Below are 14052 nucleotides of genomic sequence, written 5' to 3'. Positions count from 1 at the left end.
AGAAATATTATATTAAAATAAATTTCTTAGTTTGAAAAAGCACAACAAACATTCATAACTATTGTCCTTTTACTCTTTCAAATAATAGGATCCAGATTTATTACATAACTACTCAAGTGTAATTGTATTCAACTACATTAAACACACTACTACAATCCCAAAACCCAAATCTATGAAACATACTTTCTTTGATTGCATTAATGGAGAGAGACAAGATGATACTGCCCGCTGAACGGCTTCTGATGGAGTATTTAACACATCCAACAACTTCTCCACCACAGCATGAACTTTTGGATCATCCTGCAATGAAGTAACCACATCCGCTCAAAAGAATTCAAAAAGCACTTTAAAAAATGTAGATTTTTTTTAATATTCAAACCTTCTCCAAGTGTTTTGCCAAAGCTCCAGTGAAAATAACTACACCCTCACGAACCAAATCATATTTTTCCTCATCTGACGCCTAAATAAGAAGAAAGATAGCATCCAATAATATAAAGGGTTAGCAATATTTATGTATGATACCATGGTATATCTAAGTCAGAAAAGATGATAAATAGTTATAAAGGCAAAATAAAGAAGAAATGCAAGAAAAATTTTCTCAAAGCGAAGTAAGACCTTTTTGTTTAAGTAATTCTCAAATATTGGAAATAACAAGGAAACATTTTCTTTCCCATGCTTGTCAATAATCATTATCCCAGCATTGATCATTCTTCCCCGAACATCTGCATTAGGGTCAGCCTACAAAACCAAAATCATTTGTGAATTTGCAACAGTGCATCAAGTACTCTCTCACAAGGACCTAGACATGTTATGCACAAACATTTGGCTAGGCAGAAGGGCAAAGACGATATTCCAAACAAACAAAGCAATAAAATCCAGATGGTGGTGTCCACCTAAGCAATTATAGCATCATCATTTTGCTCCCTGTTCAAGTAAGCATTACAAATTACAAAGTAAAAATAACTTTATAATTTTATCAATCACATTGCTGTAGAATCAAGATGGGGTGGAACTGTGGGAAAGGATCATTCCAAAACAACCGGGAGAGAGCCATCCCTACTGATGAAATAAAACATCAAGAAAAATAATGTCATAAATTCACCCCTAAACTAATTGGGAAAATAGCCAACTAGACTACTGATCTTTTAAGTTTTACCTTTTACCTAATGCACCCTAAAACTTTTGTTTTTATAACCAACAACCAGTTAACCACAATTTGCTCACCTCCTTAATGAATAATTGGACATATTATCACGTTTAAACGATCATATAGCAGAAAAAATGAAAATATCACGTGATACTCATCGATAAATCAAGAAAATTCTGTCTGTTGGTTACAAAAATAAAAATGGATTGGTGCAATACATCAAAAAAAAATTCAAGGGTGCACTAGGTCAAAAGAAAAGATCAGGTAAGCCAAAAAATTGTCCCAGCTGGTTTGGGGAGCAACATTATGCATTAGGCCATACAAATAACATCATGTTTACAGATAATAGCATTTAAAAAATCAGGATATAGACACATACTAATACATAATTTTTTTTTCTAGAGAAAGGCATGACTTTTAAACCTTGACCCAATGTACAATCAGTTGCAAGAGTCAAATTAACCCATATAATGTTGTTTAGATGCTAACAAACAAATATTTAGCGTTCGTAGATGCCTTCTGTAAACAAGCAACTAAATCTGCAAGGATAATTTGGAGAAGAATTTATTGTCTACAACATGTCAACTTTACTGGACTATAACATAGATTTATAAACCAATTCCACGACTTCAATATCCAGTAGAGTGAAGCAAAACCATCCTGGTAGTCTACTTTGCTGTTTGGACAGATGTTAGCAGACCATTGCAAATATACAATAGGTTTACTCATGGAAGGAAGAGAGGGATGCAAACCAACTAGAACAACTGGAAAAGACTAAGCAGCACAGTTGAGTTTGTTGAGATTTTTCCTGCTGCTGCCACGTTCTCTAGTTACTACCAAGTTCCCCACATAATTAGTTGTTAGCTGTGATGTATTTCAGTTATTTCCATTTCCTTAGTTGTAGGAGGGTGATCCTCCATGTTCATTCCATGTTATTTATTTTTCCTAGTTCTTAGGAGAGGTTATCTCCTCTTTTGTACTTTATTTCAGCAGATTAATAAAGGAAACATGACCAGATTTTCTTACAGTTGTTTAGTACTTAAGAGATTTTCCAGTTCTCTCCAAATGAGCTTGTGTGTTTACAACCATAGGTTGAAAAAAGAAAAATATTATTCCACCCATGTCCATTGGTTCAAATTTTCCATCCCAATGTCCCATAATCAGATCCATTTCCAGGAATCCTATCAAAAGACTTCGCAAACAATTATTTATTTGAAGAACAGCAAAATAGAAAATACTTACCAATGCTCGTGATATGAGGAATGTCATAACAACAGGAAGGTCTTTTGTTCTCAGAACATCAGCAGCAGCGTGTAAAGCCAATGCTATCCCTTGCCTACCTATCCACCTAGCATCAGCATTATCCTCACCGAAGGCAGCATCTCGAATGTACAAGGAAAACAAAGTGGAAAGTGATTCCTGATAATTTATTATCAAATCAAACCATGATTACCAAAAAAAAAAAGAAAAACAGCTAAAACTTTTTATCCAATGGGGTGGGAGATTGTGGTAGAGGGCTGTCATGAGAGGAATAAACAACATGTCTAAAACAGCTCAATTGATTCAAAATAACCTGGATAGAATCAGGGTTTTCATCCAAAGCAGCAGCCAATGCCTCTGCAGCAGCCATGCGAACATTGTAATTAATATGAGAAAGGGCCTTGAAAAGTCCAGAATAGTCAGTCCCGAAGTCATATCCATACCGATCCCATACATCTTCTGCAGCTTCAGCTATCGACTATAAACATTAAAAAAAGAAGAATGGAATCTATTAAGATGGAGAAAGAACCAAAAAAATGAAATAATTAATGACACAATGGAAAACTGGCAGTCTCATTCCAATGAACAACGTAATTCATGTAAACAGGAGGCAGGCACCCACTTTCTGCACCTTTACTCCCTTTTGCAACTCTAAGAGAAATAATGTGATGAAGACATAAAGTAAAGTTACATTGAGTGAGAGAATTCACTGAGCACAACATGTCTTGGCAAAATGTGACACACGTCTTGGTTAAAAGACATCACTTAATCACCAACACCACAGAGCTGCTTTGATGTGAGGCCCACTGTGAAATTGAGCTTAAGCCCAAACAGAACCTTAGCAGAGAAGGAACAATAGTCTGTTAGGTTGAGTTAGCTGATTAGCAGTGAATCAGTGAGTCGGTCAGATGAGAAAATAACTGTTACGATAATTAGTGTGAATTGTAATTGTTGAAGATGGCGTTATTTTCTACAGAAGATTCATCAATGAAATAATACAACCACTCTCCTCCTCTCTAAAGTCTCCCTTTCTCTCCATTTCTCTCATTCCTTTCTCCTTCTTCTCTTCCTTCTGCCTTTTTTTTTCATATTTCCTTCTCCCCTTTCCTCTGTTTTCTGTCTAGTTATGGCCTTGCCATAACACATTTCCTACGCACTATATTGTGGCAGACAATAACAAAGAACATTGGTAAAAGACTGCATGGCCATGGAGTAAAAAAACAGGTAGGGAGATTTAAACCTCTTTCCCTTAGATATTATAAAGGAGATGGCTTAAAACATGTGTACGTTCTGTATAATCTATAGGAAGTCACCGAGATATTAGACTTTGAGAGCAAAGTTCTGCAATGAAGGATGGAAAACAAAGCCACTGGTTAAGCTGGCTTTTAGACTCGAAGTTGATAATAGCTAACAGGAGTATTGAGCATATAAAGTGTCAATTACATGTTAATCGTGAAATTGCTTATGAATGTTGAATCTTAATTTTACTTCAATTTTTCAATTTGTTTGCAGTTCAATTACAAATCAAAAGGCCAGATGATTCTGTCACATGTTATAGGAAGAGGAAGGGGTTGTGAAGACATGAAGCTGTAGTCATGTCACACGTGATGATAATTTGGAGGAAAGTGATCTGGTGGCAGTTTAACTGATGAGAATGGTTTTGGAGGGAAAGCTACTGAGTTAAAGTCAGTTCAAGCAGTTAAGATCTGTTAGGGGGCAGTTACAGTGTAGCAGCGCTTGTACAAAAAGGGAAGTTAATATACGTGTTTGTCATTCTAAGAAAATCATTTAGACAAGGTTACTCTTCTCTCTAATTATGCTAATTCTTTTCCCATCTAAATCCTCTCACCTGAATCTATTTTTCTTTTTCCCATTGCTGTTTCTTCTTCTTCTCATCTCTACTTTCTGTTCTCAGGTCTTGTTCTTGACAGTTTACTGGTTTCTTTGGTGGCCACGAGGAAGATAAACATCATTGAGAATGTCATTCTGATCTCCAAAATGTATGATAGCTTTAAGCTTTTTTTTTTTGGTGCGTGGGGGGTGGTGGGGGAGGACAACTTGCTGACTCCTTTAACATGAACCATAAACCAAGCAAACTTTTCCTATGTTCTTTCTAGGGGTGTTCATGGATTGTTCAATCCATGAAATCCAACCAATCCAAACCAATAAACTTGGTTAAATGGTTATGTTGGATTGATTTGGATATTTTATCCAATTTATATAGTTTTATATTGATTTTGTTGGTTAACCAATAAATAACCATTTTATATTCAATTACACATCCTAAATTCTAACTTTACCTTCTCTTCTTAATTTTTGTATTTAGTTTGAATATAATTTTTTTTATATCTCTATTATTATTAGGAATTTAATATCTTAATTTAATTATTTATTTTTATTTTTTAAATTCTGAAAAATTAAAAATTAGCCATATTTCTGCACCTGCAGTATATTTTGCAGATATGTTATTTTATTTTTTTGCAATTATTTTAGGTGCAATAATTTTTTAATTTCTATAAAATTAAAATTAGTCACATTTATGGAAAAAGTTAAATTAATATGTATAAATTATTTTAATTTTTAATTCGTGCAAAATTTAAAAGTAGCCACGTTCCTAAAAAAGAGTTAAAATAATGTGCAAAATATATTTTATTTTTTAATTTCTATAAAATTAAATTAGTCACATTTCTGAAAATAATTAAAATACTATGCAGAAATTATTTTAATTTTATATATTTTTTAAAATTTCTAAAAAATTAAAATTAAAGTTATAATTTTTATTTTGAAATTAAGCTCTTTTTTAGTTTATTAAGATTTAAAAGTGTATAATTTATCAAATTAATTACATATTTTTTGCGTCATATTATTTGAAATTTAATATCTAAATTTAATTATTTTATTTTAATTTAATTATTTTCATTTATTTTATTATGATATTTTCTAATTTATATTTCAGTTGTGTTTTTATTATATTAGCAAATTTGCAGTTGAAACCTTAATGATTTTTTATTATATTTCATAATTAGTATACTATAAACTACTAAATTACTAAATTAATTTTAATAGTTGATGGGGTGTGGAGCTAGTAGATGGTTTGAATGGTTAACCATTGATTAACCAATGAAAAAATATATGGTTTGGATTGAATTTGGTTACAAAACCAGTTATATGTTATGATGGATGGAGATGGATTGGATCCAAATTTAATCCAAACCAACTACTATTGAACACCCCTAGTTCTTTCCAAAACTTTTCGCACAACTGCACATCTTTTGTGCACGTTCACATGCTGTCCCCCTTGATACATATTGAATCAAGACATTTGATTTTGTTACAGACGATAGAATGATGGAGAGGAAGAGAGGATATGCATGGCAGGGCAAACCTTTTCTGGATCATGTAGAGCAATCCAAATGCTCGTTGCCACCACAACATCCTGAGGAAGAGAATGGCTAGAAACAGCTGGAATGCATTTTATGGCGTTTAAACAGGCCATTCTTACATGAACATCTTTTGCATACACTCCAAATAAAGCCTGCAATAATATTTAGAAATCATGATGAGTTCAATCAAATTAAATGGAGCAGCAGTCTATCAAAATGTAAAGAACATACAGAAGCAACTTCATCTGGTTGCAGACCAAGGCACAACTCATTCAAGGCCGCTCCAACAGGTGCTTGATAAGCAGGAACAACACCTAGAACATGATAAAGAGCCTGAAACGCAAAGAAGTGAAAAATATAGCCAGCAACAGAAATATGCAATTAAGTTTAAAGATCATATATTATCAAATTATAGTATCAAAAAGGAAGATTCGTAACTGATAGCATTCTAAGCCTAGGAAGGGGCAACTGGGGATCCATATGCAAATAGAGTATCCGAAGAACATCATCATGAAGTCGAGTCTTCTTAGAAGATAAGAGAATACGCTCCATTATCTGAAAACAAAACATCAGTTTGAGTTTAGTAAAAGAGTTAATCACTGAATGTACAGTTAAAATAAAAAGGAAAGAAAAACTTACTGGAAATACAAAGGTAAATGAATCTACAGGAAGAGGTCCAGATTTACAAGACAAAGATAATCCATTAATTATTCTATCAAAAAGACCCATGGATGGGCTCTCATTGGCTTCCCCTTCACCAGTTGCTGGAATCAGATCCAGCAAGATATCGACTTCTTCAGTCACAATAACGCGTAAAGCAGTAGCAATGTCAATGGCCCAATTACAGAGTGGGGGAGCTGTACAACGGGAGAGCTTCACCAAACTTTCATAGGCCACATCACTTACTATAGGTGACCGGAGCAAAGGTTCAACAAACTTAACCTGGTGTCATAACAAAAACAGAAAAAGTTAGGACAACAAAGGAGAAAGAAAAAGTATACATAAAGGAGAAAGAATGATAGCACATCTAATAGATAATAAAAATTTACATGCATTCTTATCTTGCAGATAAGAAATCTATGGCAAACGAGTACTGAAAGTCATGAGAAACAGTCAGTTTCATATTTGCAGCAGAAAAATTTAATATCAAACATATTGCATCAAAAAAAAAATCAACAAAAGACTGCTCATAAATGACAGCTGGTGCACATGGATGTGCATGGATATTTTCTTCCCGTAATTTGTATGATTATTACTGCTTTGAGACTGGACTCTGGAGAGTGACACATGACCTTGTAAATCAGGACCACAGAATGGAAACCAGTATACAGTCTTGCAGCATAGCACAAACAACATTGGTTTCCGCAAGCAAAGGAAAAAAAGACGTTAAAATTAAACAAACTAACCAACATTATATTTTTGTTAGTTTTTGTATAGTCCGGTAGTGGTGCATCAAGAAATGTAATATACTAAGGAAAGGCCAGAGGACACAAACCAGAGAAGGCAATTGACTGTGTGCAAATACAGGATTAGAAACGGCCATTTCTCCAAGTGCTCGCAGAATCAAAGACAGATTATTCTGTATACCCTGGACCTTCTCACGTACTCCTGCCTCCTCTTTCAGCAATAACTCACGTGCCTCTTCTTTTGCTGTCTTTCCTTTGTCTACAAAATTAAAAGAGAAAAATAGAGGAAAAAAAACACATTAAATGGGTAAAAAAAATGCATCTTTAATACATGGTAAAGGAGACCACAACCAATATCAAGAATATAAAATGACATACCAGCTTTCTTAACTAATTTTCCAGCATCTTTTTTCCCAACACCAGCTGGTTCTCTCTTGGAATTATTAGAACTGATGTGATCCTGGGATCAGACAAGCCCACTTAAATGACAATGAATAATTGCCAAACACCAAGGAAGAAGAACAAAAGCAAAAAATATGAATGAAGAGGAAAAAGGAAGAAATCAGACTACCATGCCATCCTGGTCATCATACATCCGGAAACGGCCCTTTGCCTGTTTTGTGTTCTTAGCAGAAATAGACTCTGCAACATAAACACCTTGTTCACTTGAAAGCATTCCTTCAGGAGTATGAAAAATCTGGAAGAAAGAAAGAAGAATAAATAATCAAGCAAAAATATAGCATGAGCACAACTCAGTAAAGCTTTTGACATTTATAAGCTTTCGACAAAAGAAAATAAACAAGGAAAACGTGGAGAACTATAAGTTCCCAGACAGTTGATAATTTTGATACATTAAACAGCCAAAGTACACTATGGAATAAGATCAACTTATGCCAAGAAGTAAGAGAATTTTACAACAAATGATTTCAGTAATAACATCAAGAATCTGTGCAGCCTAATCATACAAACACTTGGTATCATGCATTCTCTAGGAGTCATCTTTACTTTAACACAGTAGTAGACTCCATTAATCTATAGCTAACAAAAGGGTACCAGTTGCAAAAGATATTTGCTATATTTGCTAGCAATGACATTAAAGCCATTCCTAGTAATAATTAGGAACATAGCTATTCCATTGGAATCACACACTACAGTCAATAATTTCTCAACATTAGGAATGCCACCTCGCAATTCAAGAGCTGACAAATTATATCCAACCTCAAAATCTCTTTGAAGGAGAGACTCACCTTCAAACTTATATTTAATCTCAAATTCATTCCACAGTCTACCAGCAATAATTGTGAACGTTAAATCACATCAATACAAAAATGTAATCAGTTCATTTGGCAAATAAATCAAGAAAGCGAACATCAGAAACTTTACCTGAATGTCGTTTTCCGAAAGCATATCATGTGAATGACGATCTTCAAATTTCTTTAAGTACTGACAAGGAGAACAAGAAAGCTTTCATCAAGGCTCAAGTTCCAGCTATAACGACACCATTGACCACAATTCATAAGAAATTCCATTCAAAACAACAGATATACAAGATACAGACCTTTTCAAACTCCGTATAAGTATCTCTAGGTGTAATTGACATCAACGTTGTTAGAGAATTTATTGCTGCTTCTTGTTCAAGTTCATCCGAACTCATCAAACCCATTGGTCCTAGTAGACCCTGAAAATAAGCTATTTAATGTTAGAGGCTGACCAGCCAAATGGCCACGTCCTCCTGATTGAGGTGCAGCAGATAGCTAAATACAACACTCACACAGGGCTGAGCAGTATTCGGTTCAAACCGAAAAAACTGACCGAACCGAATTAATTTGAAAATTCGGTTCGGTTTTTTATTCATTTCGGTTCAATTCGGTTTTTAATTTCAAAAATTTCGGTTATTTCGGTTCGATTCGGTTTTTAATTTCAAAAATTTTGGTTATTTCGGTTCAATTCGGTTTTGATCAGAAAAAAATCGAAAAAACCAAACCGAACCGATTTAGTGATAATAATATGTTATTTTCAATAATATAGAGAAATTAAATCATATTAGCATTAAAATATTTTAATTAAATTTTAAAATATTAAAAATTAAGTGTAAAAAATAAAAAAATTATTAAAAATAGAAACCGATCAAACCGAACCGAATCAGACCGATTCGGTTCTATTCGGTTTCTGACCAAATTCAGTTCGGTTCGATTTTCATAAATACTAACATTTTGGTTTACAGTTTATTAGGTTCGATTCAATTTTCAACCGAACCGACCGAATGCTCACCCCTACACACTGGTCAGAGTTACTCAGGAAAAATTTTCAGGTACGAAAAAGCAGGCAACAAAAAATTGGGAAAATTCAGAGCAATTGATTAAAAATAATGAAATGCCAACCATGCAGGCATGTCCATGTTTCAGGAATGACTGGTTCCAGTTCCTGAACCACGAGTTCAGGTCCAAGTAAATATTGTACCTGAACCAAACCAAACCAAATGGGGCAGTTGAAGGATGGTGTGGGAACCACTGTTCTGGTTCAAGAAACGGTTTGAAACGGTTCACAGGCAGTTCCGAACCAGACAGCATTAAGGACGATTTGAGGCAGTTTGGAACAAAATTTGAAGTTAAATGAATAACAAAACAGCAATAAATCTAACAATAAATTACACACAATAAATGAAATCTTTCAGTTAAGATAAAAGAAAGAATGAACTAATGTCTTTTAAAATTAATTTAAATAAAAGAAAATTAAATAAGAAAAATGAATTAACAAATTAACAAAATAAATTAAACAAGTGAAAAGGGACATTAAATTAATAGAGCAGGGTGGGATAATTTGGAAGTGTAAAAAAACATAGAATGAATTGAGAATAAATAAAAATAACAAATCATATTGAAAATGATAATTAAGAATAAATAATTACTCCCTCCATCCCCAAAAATAGGCCCATTTGTCTTTTCACATGGATTTACAAAATTTTGGTTAATACAATTAAAAGAAATAAATTTTATATTGTATATCCTAGCAAACCCTCCACTCATATTGTTCTATTACTAAATTATTCTAGAAAGTAGAATCAAATAAAGTTTAGGGTTACAGATGAACCAGGCTGCTCATGAGCTATTCGGGCCGACTCAATAAAAGCTTGACTTGGCTTGATCCATTTTCTAAATAAGACAAGCCCGGGCCTAACTTTTAGGCATGTTTACCAAGTGAATTAAACTCAAGCTTATAGATAATTTGGCTGATTAATGCTCAAGAGCTCATTTATTCACAGCTTCAGAAGTCGAGTCATAAATATGCTCATTTAACTAAAATTTTTTAGGTTTAAAGGTATTATTTTTGAACTAAAACAAAATAGAGTTGTAAATAAATCAAAATACTTGTGAGCTATTTGAGACTCGACTTGATAAAATTTCAGTTTGTCTTGACTTGTTTGCTAAATGATCCTGGTTTGAATTTATAATATTCAGCTCAAGTTTGACATGAGTCAAGCTTGGTTTGAATTTATAATATTCAGCTCAAGTTTGACATGAGACAAGCTCGTTGAGCTCAAAAAAAATTTGATGAATTAAACTTGAACTCTTTAAACCTCAGTTCCTCTAAGTTTGTTTTCACCCCTAATAAATTTTACTTTTCAATGCATATTATTTAGGGGTATATTAGGAAGCTAATAAATAAATTATCATCTCATAAAGAGAAGTGGTCTTATAATTTGGGATGGTCATGGATGAAACATAGTTGTGAAAGGCTCAAGGTGCAAAGGGCGTTTGGAGCCTAGGCGCAAGCGAGGCCCGAGCAACTTGAGGTGCAAAAAAGAAAAATAAATAAAAATCCAATTCTATACTCACAATTCACATTCACAATTCTATAACCACAATCATAATGCACATTCATAATCGCAATTTCACTATTCACAAAATACATTACTTGGTCTCTCTCTACAATCACAAAGGCACAATTCACAATACATCAAGTAACTAAAGCACAATTCTCACCTATTTAATTAGCATGATAACACAAATGCACAAGTAACATAAAGCTGGAAAAAAAAAAGAGAAACAGAACAGCAGTAGCACAGAACAGATGCAGCAACAGATCTGGTCGACACCAACATTAGAAAGAAAAAAAAAATTGGACAGCATGCCAGCAGAATTACATGCATAGGGAGAATAAATGAGAACAAGAAGTGGAAAATGAGATGAGAAGGAAGAAAAAGAGAAAGAAGAAAAAGAGGAAGGAGGATGATAAACAAACAAAAAAAAATAAAGAAATAGTTACCTGAGATGGGATTAAACAGGTATGTAAAATGTTAATGATTATTCATTATTCGTTTTCTTCTTCTTTTTTCTTCCTCTTCTTCTTTTTTCTTCTTTTTTTCTCTCTTTTTTCCTCCTCACTGCAGCTGCTGTCTTAAAGATGGAAGATCTAGGGCAAAAGATTTGAAACCCTAGAAAAAGGGCACTTGGTATGGTGCAGGCCCACCTCTCTAGCGCCTGGCGAGCCTAAGAGCGCCTAGGCTACAGCGCCCGCTTGGGGTGGTGCAAGGTGCTAGCCCTGGCGCAAGCGCAAGCGCGCCTTTCACAACAGTGGGATGAAAATGGAAAGTAAGTCTATCTTTGTAGGATGGAGGAAGAATATAGAGAATCTGAGCAAATGCAGGAATTGTAGAGAGTATTGAGAAAATATTGGACTTTGTATGAAAGAACTAAGGGTGGAATAGGTTTTGACTGGTTCGTTTTCAGTTCCGGTTCCAAACCGGACCATGGACATTCCTAGGATTGAAATTCAAGCTGCTCAATAAACCCTCCTACAAAACAAATGCCTTCCATTCCAAGCACCATTTCAGACATAAAAAGTTGGAAAGAACGTCATTTCTCTTCAGGATTACATTAAAAACTCACAAATATGTCAAATTAAATCACTACCAAAACTGGCACCCCTTTTATATATCTTTTCCTTAAGCACATCGAATATGTTCCATAGGAAACCTTGGCAATTTTCATACATCTAGTTAACACTGGCATATAACAGAGATTAATCAATTAAAAAAAAGATTCCAGCAAGTTCTATCTCCTTCAATAACAGGAAAAGAATTCATATGACAAGATGTACAGCAAGTCCCTTTCACAATTGCTAATGCCATGGATTGTCGTTATAAAACAAAACTAAGACAAGTTAAATTTTACCTTGCATAAGTTCTCAACATCTGCAGAAATAATGCCAATGACATCAAAACCAAGCGTTTGCAAACATTTACGAACTCTCTGCAAATAGAAAATTGATTGTCAACTATTAAACCTAAAAATGCAAAATAAACCTAACATTTACTGCTACTGTCAACCTTCATCCCTCACCAGCAAAATCCTCCATCCTGGTAATTTATATTTGGTGCTTACCAACTAATCAGGAACGCCTTCAGGCAATATCATCAGTCAGTATAGATCCTACTACACCATCTTGAATAATATTATATTGCTCCACAAAAAAAATTTATCATGTAATGTTTTTTCTAGCCCTAGTACCCTGCTCATTACAATTATTGCAACATAGCTGAAAAACGATTGCACCATATAGCCTCCAATCCATCATGAGGATACTATGCCATGTGTAAACATAAACCATTCCACAAAAATGTATAAAAAATTCACATATTCTAAAGTGCTGTATGTTATTAAATACTGTAAGTAATAATAATGTATCCACTACACGCATTTAAGCTTCCAAAACAACTTGAAACTTAAAGGAAGATCATAAAAACATTATACACTTGGGTATCACTTACCCTTGATATATATGTTCTCCAAAATAACTTAGCAAAGTTATTACAATTTAAAATGTATTTGGACCAAAACTACAAAGTTTTGCTATCTTTTTTAGCCAATTTCGACAACTGAGATGGCCAAAGGGCAAGTTTTATCTAGCTCAGAGGATCCCAGGTAACCTTCCCTAACTATAATGCATTAAACACAGTCTAAATCACACTTAACTAAGGGGAACTTAGTTCTTGGTTCACTCTTCAACATTTTATGAGCAAATATAATCTTAGAACAGTTACTCCCTAACTAAAAGATTTATGTTTTTTAACGGATCCAAGTACACTGACTTCAAAATAAATAGAGTGAATCCATTAGTCATAAGGGCTTTTCTTTGTTGGGAGGAGAGCTTAGAGAGAGAGAGAGAGAGAGATCTACCCTCCAAACTGCATCCCTTTTTGCAGTGCCAACTATGCACGGATGATGCGAGCAGAATATGATGCGTGTTGATATACTTGGCATTGGAGAAGTAGCAAGAGTTGCAGATGATAACACAACTACAGCCTTCACTAATACCTCAACTGATGGAATAAAAGGAACTTGATTGTCCGATGTATAATCTGTGTCGCTGCAGAGACATGAATTCAGATTCCATCCACCAAAGAAAGGACAGTGGAATCATTAATAAAAATAACCAGAACAAAAATGAACCCAGCAAAATTCAAAAAATCAACAATCAGATAAATAAGGGAGAATGCAAAGTGTTTATTTATCTTGTACATTCCAAAGGCAAGCAAGCCAGTAGAAGTGCAAATCATTAATTCATTAAACCCACAACAAATTCTGGATACAACATCAATATGTAATTTTAGACTTTAAAAATTGAAAAGTTAAATGCATCAGCTAATATTTTACCTCGTCTTCAAAACAAATATTTTCTCTCCAACTACTGAAAGAAATTTTGTGAACTCAGTTAAAAGAGCTTCAGATAACTGTGGGAGAGAATTAATTATCTTTCTGGTAGCATCATGTGACATTTTCCGAACCTCCCAACTTGGATGGCATAAAAAGAATACTATTAACTGCAGAAATGCATAATCAGTTATCACATATTT

The 14052-nt window shown here is 34.0% G+C and overlaps 1 protein-coding gene across 2 annotated transcripts in view; it reads right to left on the bottom strand.

Moving 5' to 3' along the window:
* The window catches only part of LOC110623031 (protein ILITYHIA), a 33899-nt gene that overhangs the window by 15863 nt on the left and 3984 nt on the right, over positions 1-14052 (bottom strand). For both annotated transcript variants that reach the window (XR_002489218.2, XM_021767855.2), the window contains exons 11-27: positions 13853-14019; positions 13376-13565; positions 12371-12448; positions 8755-8874; positions 8580-8639; positions 7768-7893; positions 7575-7656; positions 7286-7455; positions 6430-6732; positions 6229-6345; positions 6022-6123; positions 5793-5942; positions 2721-2885; positions 2390-2566; positions 616-738; positions 380-460; positions 184-300 (exon numbers count right to left, since the gene is read on the bottom strand). Coding sequence is in view for 1 of the 2 variants with exons in the window: in XM_021767855.2 (XP_021623547.1) it covers positions 184-300; positions 380-460; positions 616-738; positions 2390-2566; positions 2721-2885; positions 5793-5942; positions 6022-6123; positions 6229-6345; positions 6430-6732; positions 7286-7455; positions 7575-7656; positions 7768-7893; positions 8580-8639; positions 8755-8874; positions 12371-12448; positions 13376-13565; positions 13853-14019 (2328 nt within the window). In the remaining variant the exon portion in view is untranslated. The remainder of the gene's footprint in view (positions 1-183; positions 301-379; positions 461-615; positions 739-2389; positions 2567-2720; positions 2886-5792; positions 5943-6021; positions 6124-6228; positions 6346-6429; positions 6733-7285; positions 7456-7574; positions 7657-7767; positions 7894-8579; positions 8640-8754; positions 8875-12370; positions 12449-13375; positions 13566-13852; positions 14020-14052) is intronic.

The sequence above is a fragment of the Manihot esculenta genome, chromosome 9 (genome assembly GCF_001659605.2).
Source record: "Manihot esculenta cultivar AM560-2 chromosome 9, M.esculenta_v8, whole genome shotgun sequence".
NCBI lineage: Eukaryota > Viridiplantae > Streptophyta > Magnoliopsida > Malpighiales > Euphorbiaceae > Manihot > Manihot esculenta.
This window is presented reverse-complemented; position numbering and strand designations above follow the sequence as displayed.